General features: G+C 35.6%; 2 protein-coding genes across 2 annotated transcripts; both read right to left on the bottom strand.

The window, feature by feature from the left end:
* Window positions 1-911: 911 nt before the first annotated feature.
* On the bottom strand, window positions 912-1856 carry LOC116599936 (olfactory receptor 8U1-like). The gene has a single exon (XM_032359871.1). It carries the CDS (start codon window positions 1854-1856, stop codon window positions 912-914), a length of 945 nt encoding a protein of 314 aa, XP_032215762.1.
* A 7523-nt stretch (window positions 1857-9379) lies between these two features.
* LOC116599935 (olfactory receptor 8J3-like) lies at window positions 9380-10327 on the bottom strand. Its single transcript, XM_032359870.1, has one exon. The coding sequence runs from the start codon at window positions 10325-10327 to the stop codon at window positions 9380-9382; it is 948 nt and encodes a 315-aa protein (XP_032215761.1).
* Window positions 10328-14870: the final 4543 nt, after the last annotated feature.

Below are 14870 nucleotides of genomic sequence, written 5' to 3'. Positions count from 1 at the left end.
CAAAGGGGTGTCTGTAATAATGATAGTATGAAAGAAAAAAAAAAACAACAGAAAATTTAGCAATTATGAATTCCTGTATAACTTACAATGACATCCCAAAACATATGGAATAAAATGGGCAGAGAAGAACATTAAAACATAATTTAACTGGGATTTAATAACACTCAACAATTGATTGAGTAAATAAAGAGAAAATTATCAAGGCTATAGAAGAAGACTTGAAAAACACTCTCTACCACCTTGACCCAAATAATAAGTCTACAACAATTATTTCAGAAACAATTGTTTAGGATAGGCTTTCTCAGTTGGTACTATTAGCATTTTGGATTCGATCAGTTTTCTTGTGTGAGGGACTTGCCTGTATATTGTAGGTGATTAGTATCATCCTCAGCCTTGATCTTCTAGGTACATAATGGCATAAAGGTTATGTCATTTTATCATGGTCAAAATCAGTGATATTTCCATACATTGCCAAATGAAAATCACTCCCAGTTGATAACACTGGCTTGCAGTTTTCTCTTGGCATTTAATTTGGAATATATTACTGAAGCACTCATAAATATAAAAGCACTCTTATGATCCTAAACCTACTGTTCGAGGTGTCTACACTTCTGTCTGTTCTTGGACAGTACCTAGTTATGTAGCTATTAGATGACATAAAAACGTAATGTACATATTGTTTCATTTGAGAAAGAACATGATATAATTTTTCTGGTACTTTCTACATATAATTTTAATTCTACGTCACACTTATTTACAAAGAATTCAGAGGATGATACTATATTGCAGTGAGCAAATGTTTATTGACCACCAACGGGAATCAACACATTCTACTAGTTTAATTAATCAAGGAAAAAATCAGATTGTGAAGGAAAGTCCACTTTTACTTTTTCAATTTTTTTTTTCATATTTTAGAAACACAAAGCCTGGTTTCTACTGATGATAACTTTTTTCAGGGCATCTTTTACATCCTTGTTCCTGAGGCTGTAGATTAAGGGGTTCAGCATAGGAATGATCACTGTGTAGAAGATGGAGGCCATTTTGTCTGTGTCTAGGAAATGGTTTGAGCTTGGCTGTAAGTACATAAAGATGAGGGTCCCATAGAATATGGTGACTGCCAGCATGTGAGAGCCACATGTGGAAAAAGCTTTGCGCCTGCCCTCAGTTGAGCGCATCCTCAGGATGGTAGAAATTATGAACATGTAGGAGACAAAGACAATCAGAACAGAGGAAATGGACGTGATCCCAGCACAAGCAAAGATCCAAAGCTGTTTGAAGTGAGTGTCTGAATAGGTTAGCCTGAGGAGAGGCATGTCATCACAATAGAAATGATTGATGATATTGGAGTGACAGTAGGAGAGACGAAAGGTAAGGATGGTATGAAATAGTGCCATCAGGAAGCTATAGCTGTACGGGATGGCCACAAGCTGAATGCAGATTCCTGGGGACATTACAACCATGTAGAGGAGAGGGTTACAAATGGCCACATATCGGTCATAGGCCATGGAAGCCAGCAGCAAGCACTCAGATACCATGAACGTGAGGAAACAGCCTAACTGAGCAGCGCATGCATTGAAGGAGATAACATTTTGTTTGTATAAGAAGTTTCCAAGCATTTTGGGTGTAATGACAGAAGAGTAACAGAAATCAACAAAAGCTAGGTTGCTAAGAAAGAAGTACATTGGAGTGTTGAGTCTCGAGTCTGTTCTAATGACTAAGATCAAACCTAGATTGCCTACTACTGTGAAAAGGTAGATAGATAAGAAAACCACAAAGAAGGGCATCTTTAATTCCCTTTGATCTGTGAGGCCCATGAGAATGAAGTCCTTCACGTGGGTGCAATTTATCTGAGCCATATCTTTTCAAGACATCTGCATAAGGAAGTAGAGAAAAGAGTTAAATTCAAGTTGACATTCCAATAAGTAGGATTTTTTTACTTTCGTATGTTGTAAAGAGGCTTCACTGCTAATATAGAGATTGTTAGCATTTTGAGATTCTGTGAATGAGATGGAGAACAGAAAGAGTTGTATGTGGGGAACAGCCTATTTCTCTTCTCAAATGCAATGTGTATACAAAGGTGGGACCAATGGAAAAGTTCACATTTTCTTGGTTTCTGTTCAAAGGTCTTGTGCATTAAACTATTCAAAATTATAATGTAACCTGTTGAAATGTGTAAGTTATTGTTTTTATGGGAAAAATATTAACATTAATAACATAAAGTAAAATAAATCTTCTGTAGTGGCATCACCCAGACAGATCTGTCGTTGTACCTGTGCAGAAACACGTCCACAATGTCCCAGTGCTGGTGGAAACACTGTGTTTTCTATTTTACTTTAATAATACATTGCTTAAAGGCCCTTCTGGGTTGCAAAATAATCTTCATAGTTATGTTACTAATTCAAATACTGAAGGTGGGTAAATATGGAAGGTACAATGAGCTATTTATTGGCCACATTTGATCTCACTAAACCTTTATGTAAAAATCATATTATGTCCACCTTACAAGGGAGGAAGAAGAAATTGAAACAGTTCACAGCTGAAACAAAAGCAGATAACTGGTCTGAATACAGTCAGTTAGATATCACACCCAAATGTTTTTGACTCAGGAGTCCTTATCTCATTATTATTTTTAAATTTTGCTTGCTACGCATAGTGCACAAACATCTTTATCTCTGAAGCATGAACCTACATGAACAAAGGGAATGGTCCCTCCCAACTTTTATAATTTAAGATAAATTATATTTTACTATAACCTATGTTATGTTAACATATGTAATATATTTGATATATTTAATAATCTGAATTATATATTACACAAGAATCTTATATAATTTATAGTGAGTTATACATTATAAATTATAATAGTTTATAAATTGATCCTTTTCAAGAGATTTGGAAATCTATGTCTCTGTAAGTCAACTTATATTTCTTTCAACTTGTTTATCTTTTATTAAGGAAACATAGATTTAAATTGTGTCTCATATATTAATTTTCTTTTTCTTACTTTAAAATGGATCTCTAGGGGTGCTTGGGTGCTCATGGGTTAAAGCCTCTGCCTTCTGCTCTGGTCATGATCCCAGCGTCCTGGGATCCAGCCCTGCATGGGCTCTCTGCTCAGCAGGGAGCCTACTTCCTCCCCTCTCTCTGCCTGCCTCTCTGCCTACTTGTGATCTCTGTCTGTCAAATAAATAAATAAAATCTTTAAAAAAGATAAAATAAAATGGATCCCTATTTTTCTTATTCATTTTAGCCAAATTTCTTTATTTTTTTCTTTTTCAGGATTTATAATTAATGTGATTTATTATTTTGAAATAGAAAGTATTACTGTGCATTGCCCATGGAACTAACCAACTTAGATCTCTCTGTATATGCATCTGATAATTCTGCTAACTTTTAATCACTGGGTATTTAATCTTTAGTGGTCTGTAAAATGCAGTTAATGACATTATCTAAGTCAGAAGAAGGGGACAGATAGTTCTTGGAATTAGTGACTGACTTTCATAGGCTTGACTTTCATAATTGAATTATTGAGTATCTAAAATTCATGGAAATTTATCTTAGTAAGGCATAGAAATTATAGAACCATATTCTTACTATTAATGTCATCTCTCTCCTCTTTTCCTTCTCTCTCTCTCTCCCTTTTTATCTCTCTGTTTCTGTCTCTCTTTCCAGCTCTTACACCTGAGAAATGAAAACAAATCTTGTCACGTGATGGCATAGAGCTTATAAATATATCCAGAATAATTGTCTCATGACTCGGAATGTGCTTTTCTTGCACATTCTTTTGTGTTCTATGAGAATCTGTTTTATTCTAACTAGTCAAAATAATCTTGGTGAAGATTCTAAAATGTGAACCATGATCTAGTAGTACTTACAACAGAGCTTCAAAAGCTACACTCTGGCACAGCCCACACCAGCCCTATTTTCACCAATCTCAGTCATTAGTAACTCATTTACAAACAGACCTAAGGAACACCTCCCGCCCCGATCTACAAGCAGGACTATGCACATTCTATACTTGTCTTGATTATGTCCAACTGCCACTCCCTTAGAAGCTTATGTCGATTCACTCATTCTCTCTTCCAATAACATATGTTGAGAACCATTGATTTCCAGGCATGACTGTCTGGAGACAGAGCAGCCAGAGAGGAGACAATAGACTAGACTGGAAAGAAAGCAAGCTTTATTCAAATTTCCTTTACTTTTCTCGTCTTTTTTCTTCTTCATTGTTTTGCTCTACTTCTGAAACAGAAAACTCTGACATTTGTACGTACAAACCACTTTACTTTGTATTAAAAATAAAATGTGGGTAATTATATTTAAAAGTGTATGCAAATTTTTATAATCTCATCCCCGAATATGTTATAATCCCAATTCCATTAATTTTCTCCATCAGTGGACATCTGTTGGTTCAGGTAACAGAATTGGTCTCCGCTTGTCAATATTATGCCTCTCCAAGCTTCTTAGCTTTGTCCTTGCTTTTCTTAGTACTCTGCTCCACAAGAAAATTGATGAAGGGAAATTCATTTATCCTTAAGTCTTGTTAATAAACATCATCTTTTCTGTGAAGAGCTACTTCTCATGTTAACATATTTCATAATTTTGTTCTAGAATCCCTTTAGACATGATTCATTTATAGGTCTTGCCACTGTATAACAACCATTTCTTTTCATAACTCTTCCCTTGCTGGGTGTTAGTTAGACACTTACGGTTGAGAGCCACGCTGGCTTTTTTTCATTTCTTAATGCAGTCTCCTCTGAACGTTAGGTAATGAAGAATTACATATTAACGCTGAGTGAACTAATTTAAGATTAATATCGTAGGGCACCTGGGTGGCACAGTTGGTTGAATGTCTGCCTTTTGCTCAGGTCATGGGGCCAGAGTTGGACTCCCTGCTCAGTGGGGAGTCTGCTTCTCTGCACTTTCACCCCACTCTCGCTCGCTCTCTCTCAAATAAATAATAAAATCTAAAGATTAATATCATCATAATAATATTTGGCTATTTCTTCCCCTTATTCTTATGTTATAGTCAGTGTTTTGGAAAATATTTCTAATGACACGTTGATCTTTGTCTAATATACTCCCTGCTAATCCTGAGTAAAATATTTAGCTACTGTTAATGCAGAAACACAGTAGCTTTTGATAGATTATAATATGGTAAATCATGGGCCTGATTTTTCCTAAATTTTCTCATAGACCCTAAACTGGAATTTTTATTTTTTTAATCTAAAAAAGAAAATACATATATGAAATAAAATATATACATATTTAATAAATATATAATCATAAAGGAAAAAATATGTTATATAAAATATATTTTAACTGTAAAAAGAAATTCATATATATACAACTAATGTAAAGTCAGAGAAAACACTGTTCATGTTACAGAAGATACTCCAAGCTTTTTTTATCTAGTCCATCGTATTCTACTCTATTTAATTTTTAAAATTCTTGTCTTGAGCTGCTATAGGAATGTTATTACAAGTCAATAAGTCAAAGCTGGCCATTTAGAAAAATGCTCTTCTGACCTACCTGGGTAGAAGGCACTCCTGTTTCTCTGCATAATGGCTTTGAATAGCAGCTGACTACATGTACTTATTAGTGCCTCTCTCCCAAAGGATCTTACTTCAAATGCAAATAAGATTTTCAGAAAAATTATAGTACGTGCTCAGCAGGGATCTCAAGGCAGGCTGAAGATCTATTGCTGTGATTCCCTGTTTTTGAAGAACTGCATATCTATAGCTCTGCCTTTAGTACAAAGTTTTTGCTCTAAGGTTCTCCTAACTCTTAAAATACTGGTTAATTTTTAAAAAGATTTTATTTATTTATTTGACAGAGAGAGATCACAAAGTAGGCAAAGAGGCAAGCAGACAAAGAGAGGGGGAAGCAGGCTTCCCACTGAGCAGAGACCCCAATGTGGGGCTCGATTGAGATCATGACCTGAGCTGAAGGCAGAGGCTTAACCCACTGAACCACCCAGGTGCCCTTATTAGTTAATTTTTTAAAAATTACTTCTTATAGTAGATTATGAGGGTCAATTTTTGAAATTGGCTTTTTTAAAGGACAGGTGTGAATGACCTTTTAAAAATTCTTATAATTTTCTATGAAACATTTATCTTATTCCTCTGAAAACCTACCTCTTAATACACAAGGCATTTGGTAAAAGTTCTGGGAGATTCTAGTCACTCTGACCTAGATGATGAATAAGAAATATATTGCCAATTTAGTGTATAGGGAAAGGAATGTGGATATGTGAGTTTTATACACTGACTATGAATTAAAAATTTGCCCCTTACTTTTCCTTTAATAAAAATTGAACTACAATCCTGGGCTACAGTATAATGAAGAAGGGGATGAAATCTAGCTTTTCTTTTTCATGATGTGTAAACAAAACATTTGACTAAAGGAGAAATTACAGCAAATACTTAAAAATCACACCATGCTTACATTTTGTAAATAATGATCAAGCTAGGTAAAGATCAAGATAGGGATCAAGATAGGGAATTGTGTATGTTTGAATTATATGCTCCAGATATTTAATATTCCTCTTTTGTATATTTAATGTGTCTTTCTTCCTCCCCCCAGGTTAAGGAACACATCTGGTACAATGGCTAGATATCCTGTCTCTGGTACAATGGCTAGATATCTTGTTACTAAATGTCATGACTTGTGCTTGGTATTGAGATGATGGAACATTAAGTACAGTACTATAACATAAAAACATAACAGAATCCTTAGGAATACCAGTTGTTTTTCTGAAGAAGCCATTACACCTTAAATGTGATTAAAAGGAAACTCTTCCTAATGGATGAGAAATTTTTTAAGTGTCCAGAAATTACACTTGATTCCTCAGTGCTTTTTTGTTTTTATCTTAATTTATTGTATCAGGTCAAAGAATTAAATAAAATAGAACTGGTAGAGGACATTTTAAAGAGCGCCATGGAAAACCAACACTACATTTTCTATGGGAATTTATAAACTTTATTCAGTGAATCCTGCTTATACTTTACATGATGTTCTTGTTTAATATCAGTTCACAGTTTTCTGTTCAGACTTCTACCAACTGCTATAAGGATCCATATGTAACTTATGGTTCAGTTCCTCTTGAACATTCATTTCTTCACCCATGTCTCATCACAAATAAGATTTATAGGGCATCGTGTCTATGAATAAATAGGTAATAAAGACCATGTCCAGTGAACAGAGCTTGGCTGATTAGGCAAACCAATGTAGTAAATTAAGGACTTCCATTTTATAACATTAGACTGTATGAATATATCAACATTTTAAGATTGAGTAACAAGGGATGTGTATTAAAAAACTCTACATAATTTTATTCCTTGTTATTACTTAGTGGATCTATTTGTTCCCATGCCTACATTCAGGGTAATAAGAAGATTCCAAAGTACTACGTGGCCTCCTCACTTTCTTAAAGCTTCTGCTCTAGCTGTTCATTCTAAAACTAGGACCATTCATCAATAATTTTATAATAAACTACAGGAAGGAAGAAACAATGCAAAGTATCAACTAACAGCTTTGTCACAATGTTAGTGCAACTGATAAAAGAAAACGTTTTTCTGGGCTGCCTCCTATTTCTTCTCTCTCCATTTTAGAAGTAATTTAATTTAATCTGTAAGGAAATTAGTAGGGAACAGTTTAACAAAGATTTGGGGGAGTAATCCAAGGGTACCCTAATTATAATGTTTTCATGTCTATGAGTCTAATTTTGTTTTGTAGGATTACATTTCCTCTCTTATATCACAATTATTATGACTAAAGATTTAGTACCTATACTTGAAGAAACTCTTAACACTGAATTCATTTATAAGTAAAGTGAACGTACCCATAGAATATTAATAGGATTTTCCATATACAGACATATCTCAAAGATATTGAGGGTTTCATTCCAGACCAATGTAATAAAGAAAGTATCACAATAAAGTAAATAAAATAAATAAAGTAAATAAAATAAAACCTTTTGGTTTCCCAAGGCATATAAATTTTATGTTTACACTGTACTGTAGTCTATTGAGTGTGTAATTGTAGTACATCTAAAAAATGTACATACCTTAATTAAAAAAAAACTTTATTGCTAAATTATGCTAACCATCAACTGAGCTTTCACTGAGTCATCATTACTGATCAGAGATCACCATCACAAAAGTTTGAAATATTGCAAGAATGACCAAAATGTGCCAGAGACACAGAGTGAGCAAATGCTATTGGAAACATGGTGCTGATAGACTTGCTCAAGGCAGGGTTGCCTCAGACTTTTTTTAAAAACTGTAATATCTGCCAAGTTCAATAAAGCAAAGTGGAATGAAGTGACATATGCTGGCATCTCTTCCAGTATAGTACTTGATGATTTGTCGAGAATCATTCTGAAGATTAAATATCAGATCACTCATAGAGTTGATTAAAATATGGACTTATTGACCTCTATGTGGTGATGTTGATTTGACAGGTCTGAGATACAGGCTGGTTACTTTTATGCAATATTGTACAACAGATTTTGGTGTATACTCACTGATCAAGAACTATCAGAAGACAGAATAAAAATTTTTGCAAAAACAATTTAAATGTCCCGCTAATGATATAAGGAGTTGTCACACACATGATTCTTGGAATGTCTAATGATATCACAATACAATACATATATTGCACACAATAAAGAAGGTTGATATTTAGAGTAGCGGGAGAGGAAAATCTTACAGAATCCAGTGAGTTTATGAATCAACATGAACCTATCAATGATTGCACTCTGGGTCTTTCACTAAAAGTTATATAAATTATACTAATTGCATTAAAATAATTTCAATTATATTTGGTTAGTTTTCAGAATATAAATTTATCAGTGGTATATATATATTTTTTTAATCAAACAGTATTAAGAAAGAGAAAGTTTTATTTTAAATATGATTTTCAGTTTGATTTTACCAACTTGGTTATGAAAAGGATTTTAGCCATCTGTAATAATAGTTCCTCAGATGCCTTGATCCACTATATCCCAACATACCCAGTCAAAAAGCAAAAAGAAAGACAAAGGATAAGAAAGAACAACTTCCTGCTCTCAGCCATATTGTATTGCTCTGTTCAAACCTATTTACATTTTTTTAACTTCTATGTATCCTGATTCCTGATAATATTTCATTGAAATTGGGTACCAACATATTAAGTTAGCAAATAATGCTCGTTCCTGTTTTAACCTCCTATTTTCAAGAACGTCAGTTTACTTTTGGATTCAGTGCTTCCAAAATCCCAGCTGCTTTTAATTCCTGGAGTTACTTGTAAACCTATAAGTCAGCCACCTAATGTTTGTTTTCTCTGATACGGGATACCTTCTCTAACCATTTCATCATTTACCTTTGGAGTTCTAAAATTACGTTGGTTTCAAAGAGCAGCATGAATTTGCCAGAAATCTCTGTAAGGCAGCCTTCACATCCTTGTTCCGCAGGCTGTAGATCATGGGATTCAACATGGGGATCACCAGCGTGTAAAACACAGAAGCAATTTTATCAGTATCCAATGAGTAGTTAGCTTGCGGCTGCAAGTACATGAATAGCAGCGTCCCGTAGAAAACCGTGACTGCCATCATATGCGAAGCACATGTGGAAAAGGCTTTTCTCCTCCCTTCTGATGAACGCATCCTTAGAATGGACAACACAATGTTGAAATAAGATACTAGAACTATAACTAAGGATAAAACCAAATTTGTAGCTGCGGATATAAACACGATTGTCTCTGGAAGGTAAGTTTCAGAGCAGGACAATGTTAACAGCGGGACAATGTCACAGAAAAAATGATTGATTACATTGGAAGAGCAATAAGACAGAGAAAATATACAAGATGAAACCACAATAGCTGTGGAAAAGCTGTAGAGGTATGTGAGGGACACCAACAGGAGGCAGATCTGTGGAGAGATCACCACCATGTAGAGCAGGGGGTTGCAAATGGCCACATAGCGGTCGTAGGCCATCACAGCTAACGTGAACACCTCAGCTACAATGAAGACCAAGAACCCTCCCATTTGGGTGGCACATTCATAATAGGAGGTGGTTTTCTTCTTTACTAAAAAATTGATTAGCATTTTAGGAGCAATGACAGTAGAATCACCAAGATTGATGATAGCCAAGTGCCTGAGGAAGAAGTACATGGGCGTTTGAAGCTGAGAGTCAACACTAGTGAGGATGATGATGCCCAGGTTCCCTGCCATGGTCAGCCCATAGATCAGCAGGAAAACAAAGAAGAGTGGAATCTGGAGGTCTGGGCGATCTGAGACTCCAGTAAGAATAAACTCAGTGACCTGGGTGAAATTTCCAGGAGCCATGGAAGGGTTTGGATAGTCATCTGTTTGGAGAGGAAAAGGAGGAGTGGTTACAAACTTTAAGGATTTATTTTCTAGGATGGTCATTAGATAGTATATTCCTTAGATGAAATTTCCTGGAACCATGTACTAATCCAACTCAGATATTAATATCAGAGTGCAACGACTAGTTAAATAAATTTTGCAATCATTTGGAAGAGAGGAAAAGCAAGCATAGCAAATTAAACAGGTGATCTAGCATCATGCATTACTTGATGATTTACTTCCTCAGCATCTCTTTAAATTAGAAGCAACTTATTAGCTTACAAACATTTGAGCCATGGTTCATATCTTCATATCATGTCTTTTGAGTGTGAGAAAGGCTTGAGGAATTGTATGCCTCCAAATAATCCAAGGTCTCCTTGTGATTTCCTAATCTGGGACTTGATTTTTCTGAACATTGGGTGATCCTGGTGTCTATACTGCTTCATTTCCTTCATCCTATTTTTATATAACTTTTATTTGATGGGCATTGAATTTGAAATTTCTACCATCCATGTTTGTCAACTGCTTTGTTGTCATTTTCTATTTTGTCAACTCGGCAAAAATACATGGAGATATGTCTTTTATTTTTCTGATGACTAATTTTTTCCCAGCTTTCAGAAAATAAGATCTGTGAAAATTACAAATTTTTATAAAACAACTCACTATGCTTTATCGGATACTAATTCTTTTTTCTTTTCTTTTTTTTTTAAGTTTTATTTATTTATTTGAGAGAGAATAAGCAGAAGTAGGCAGAGAGGCAGACAGAGAGAGAGTGGGGGAAGCAGGCTGCTTGCAGAGCAGGGAGTCCAATGTGGGGCTCAATCCCAGGGCCCTGAGATCATGACCTGAGCTGAAGGCAGAGGCTTAACCCACTAAGCCACCCAGGCACCCCCCTTTTTTCTTCCTGTTATAACTTTCCTTTCTTTATTTCATTTTTTTTTTAAGATTTTATTTATTTATTTGTCAGAGAAAGTGTGTGAGTGAACAGAAGCGGGAGAGTGGTAGGCAGAGGGAGAAGCAGGCTTTCTGCTGAGCATGGAGCCCAGTGCAGGACTCCACACCAGGACCCTGGGCCCAAGACCTCAGCAGAAGGCAGATGCTTAACTGACTGAGGCACCTAGGTGCCCATAACTTTTCTTTCTTGTCCCAAAAGTTATAAAAAATTCCTTGTTTTTTTTTCACTATGCTTATTTTTTTTTAAAGATTTTATTTATTTATTTGACAGAGAGAGATCACAAGTAGTCAGAGAGGCAGGCAGAGAGAGAGGAAGGGAAGCAGGCTCCCTGCTGAGCAGAGAACCCGATGCGGGGCTCCATCCCAGGACCCTGAGATCATGACCTGAGCCGAAGGCAGCGGCTTAACCCACTGAGCCACCCAGGTGCCCCACTATGCTTATTTTTAAAAAATATTTTTAATTAATGGAATTTTATAACATTTTTTAATGTATAATATACCTGGCCTTTGTTTTTAGTTGATCTTTTTCTCCAATGTATTTTCCTAATTCTGACATTTTTCACTACTATCGTGATGATAAAATTCCTTACATTACAGAGCTTCTATGATAATCTCATTGCATATATTTGTCAAAGAATCAGTGTGTTATTATAACATGGTTGGATATTCTAGACATGTTTGTTTCAAGGATGATCATCTTTTCCTAACTAAGCCAATTAGAATCCCTTCCCAATCCCAACTGATAGTTCTAGTGGTAGGCATCTGGTCCAAAGAAATCTTGTGATCATGTCCTATCTGAAGACCTGGGCTTAAATTCTAGACAGTCAAGACTATATCATCCTTTAGCATAACATCTACCCTTTAACAAAAGTTTAAGTATACATACACACAAGATTAATAATAATTATAATAATAATAATACATCATGGAGACATAAATAGTTGGATTATATTTAACAACATATATTCTCTGCAAAGTTACAAATCTTGGAAACAGACTATTTTAAATATTGTATTATTCAATTATAAATAGTGTCAAGTGTCTTCCAAAATGAAATAAAACAGCTCAGTTTGAGGGTTCATTTTGGATCTTTCAAAGGCCATTATACAAAAATAAGATAAATATTTTCTACCTACCTCTAATGGAGAATCTGCTTCAGGCTTTTAGTGAGAATCTCTAAATGGGGTTCAATAAAATAGTTGAAGCACAGGTGATTCTAGGATCCACAAGTTCCCTTTTACATCCTTGGGGAAGATGCCACTTGGGAATGGCTCATTAACAAGATCTTCCCCTAGGAATTCAACCAGAGACTCTTTGAGTCATCTTTGCAGCAGTATGAACCTACATTACTGAAGTAAGTTCAATTCCCTGACATCTAAGAGACATGGTGATTAAGGTGTATCTGCCAAAATAACTCATTTGCTTCAGAGATTCATTATTGCAAAATTCCAATATTAAAGAGGTAGAAACCCATGGTCTAGCAGTGAAGTTAGAACAAACTCTATCTAGGGGATCTGAGTGGCTAATTCAGTTTAGTGGCTGCCTTCAGCTCAGGTCATGATCCAAAGGTCCTGGGATTGATTTCTGCATCTGGCTTCCTGCTTATCCAGGAGCCTGTTTCTCCCTCTGCTTTCTTCTCCGTCTGTCTGCTGCTCGCCCTGCTTTTTCTCTCTCTCTGCCAAAAAAACCCAAAACCAGGGGCGCCTGGGTGGCTCAGTGGGTTAAGCCGCTGCCTTCGGCTCAGGTCATGATCTCAGGGTCCTGGGATCGAGTCCCCCATCAGGCTCTCTGCTCAGCAGGGAGCCTGCTTCCTCCTCTCTCTCTGCCTGCCTCTCTGCCTACTTGTGATCTCTCTCTGTCAAATAAATAAATAAAATCTTTAAAAAAAAAAAAACCCAAAACCAAACCAAAAAACCCTCTATCTATAAATAGTATTTTTATTATGCCACCATTTCTCTTTTTCCTTCACTTTTACTTCAAAGAATACAATTAACAAATCATTATTTCAGGGAATAGAGTCTTGTGGATGTTAGAAGGAGGATGTGTCCTACCAAAAGAATCTACAGGTAATAAGGTTATTATTTTAATTATTTTTTAATGACGTATTTCAGGTGAGAAGAGATAAAACACAATTAGTAGAGAAGAGTCAAACAGAGTATTTAAAATAGAAACTCTGGGTCATGTCCATAAATTTCCTGTCACCACATAAATATTTTAAAGACTGAATACTGTATACATATGTTTAGTATTATATATATGTGTGTATATATACATATATAGTATTCAGTATTTAAATATATATGTATAGTTATATATAACACATATATAACATATATAAATATGTATGTTATGATATGTTATATGTAAATATAATGTATATCACAGTGTTTAAATACATGTTTATTATTATATATGTATATATATGAATATTAATGAATATTAGCCATCAAAAAGAATGAAAGCTTGCCATTTACAATGACATGGATGGAGCTAGAGTGAAATGTCAGCCAGAGAAAGACAAATACCATATGATTTCACTTGTATGTGGAATTTAAGAAACAAAACAAACAAATATGGTGGGCAGGGGCAGAAGAGAGGCAAACCAAGAAACAGACTCTTTTTTTTTTTTTAAGATTTTATTTATTTATTTGACACACAGAGATCACAAGCAGGCAGAGAGGCAGGCAGAGAGAGAGAGAAGGAAACAGGCCCCCTGCCAAGCAGAGAGCCCGACTCAGGGCTCCATTCCAGGACCCTGAGATCATGACCTGAGCTGAAGGCAGAGGCTTTAACCCACTGACCCACCCAGGTGCCCCAAGAAACAGACTCTTTTTTTTAAAAAAAATATTTTATTTGTTTATTTGACAGCTAGAGAGAGAGCACAAGTAAGCAGAGTGGCAGGGAGATGGGGAGAGAGAGAAGCAGGCTCTCTGCTGAGAGCCTGATGAGGGGCTCGATCCCAGGACCCTGGAATCATGACCCGAGCCGAAGGCAGCCGCTTAACCAACTGAGCCACCCGGGCGCCCCAACAGACTCTTAACTATAGAGAATATACCGGTGGTTACAGAGGGGTGGTTGGTGGGGGGGGGTGGGCTAAATAGGTGATGGGGATTAATGAGGGCACTTTTGGTGAGCACTTGATGTGCTATATGTAAGTGATGAATCACTAAATTCTACATCTGAAACTAATATTACATTGTATGATAACTAACTGGAATTTAAATAAAAATTTGGGGAAAAAAAAGAAACAAAGACCATATTGTACCAGTTTCTTTTAAAACAATATATAAAAATATAAATAAAATAATATATTTTAAGTTATAATTTAGGTAAAATCAAATGCCAAGTATGCATGGACAGTACTTGTAAAATAACATCTCCTGAGTTACGACTGCTTCCAATAAGAGAATATTTCAATACCTTAAAATGTTCCTCAGTGTTTCTTTGCAGCAAACTGTCCCCTACTATATACCAACATAGAGTTACTATGACTTCTCTCACCATAGGATCATTTTACCTGTTTTGGAACTTCATGTAAATGGAATAGTATAGTATGTTTGTATCTGGT

The sequence above is a fragment of the Mustela erminea genome, chromosome 9 (genome assembly GCF_009829155.1).
Source record: "Mustela erminea isolate mMusErm1 chromosome 9, mMusErm1.Pri, whole genome shotgun sequence".
In the NCBI taxonomy this organism is placed as follows: Eukaryota; Metazoa; Chordata; class Mammalia; order Carnivora; family Mustelidae; genus Mustela; species Mustela erminea.
This window is presented reverse-complemented; position numbering and strand designations above follow the sequence as displayed.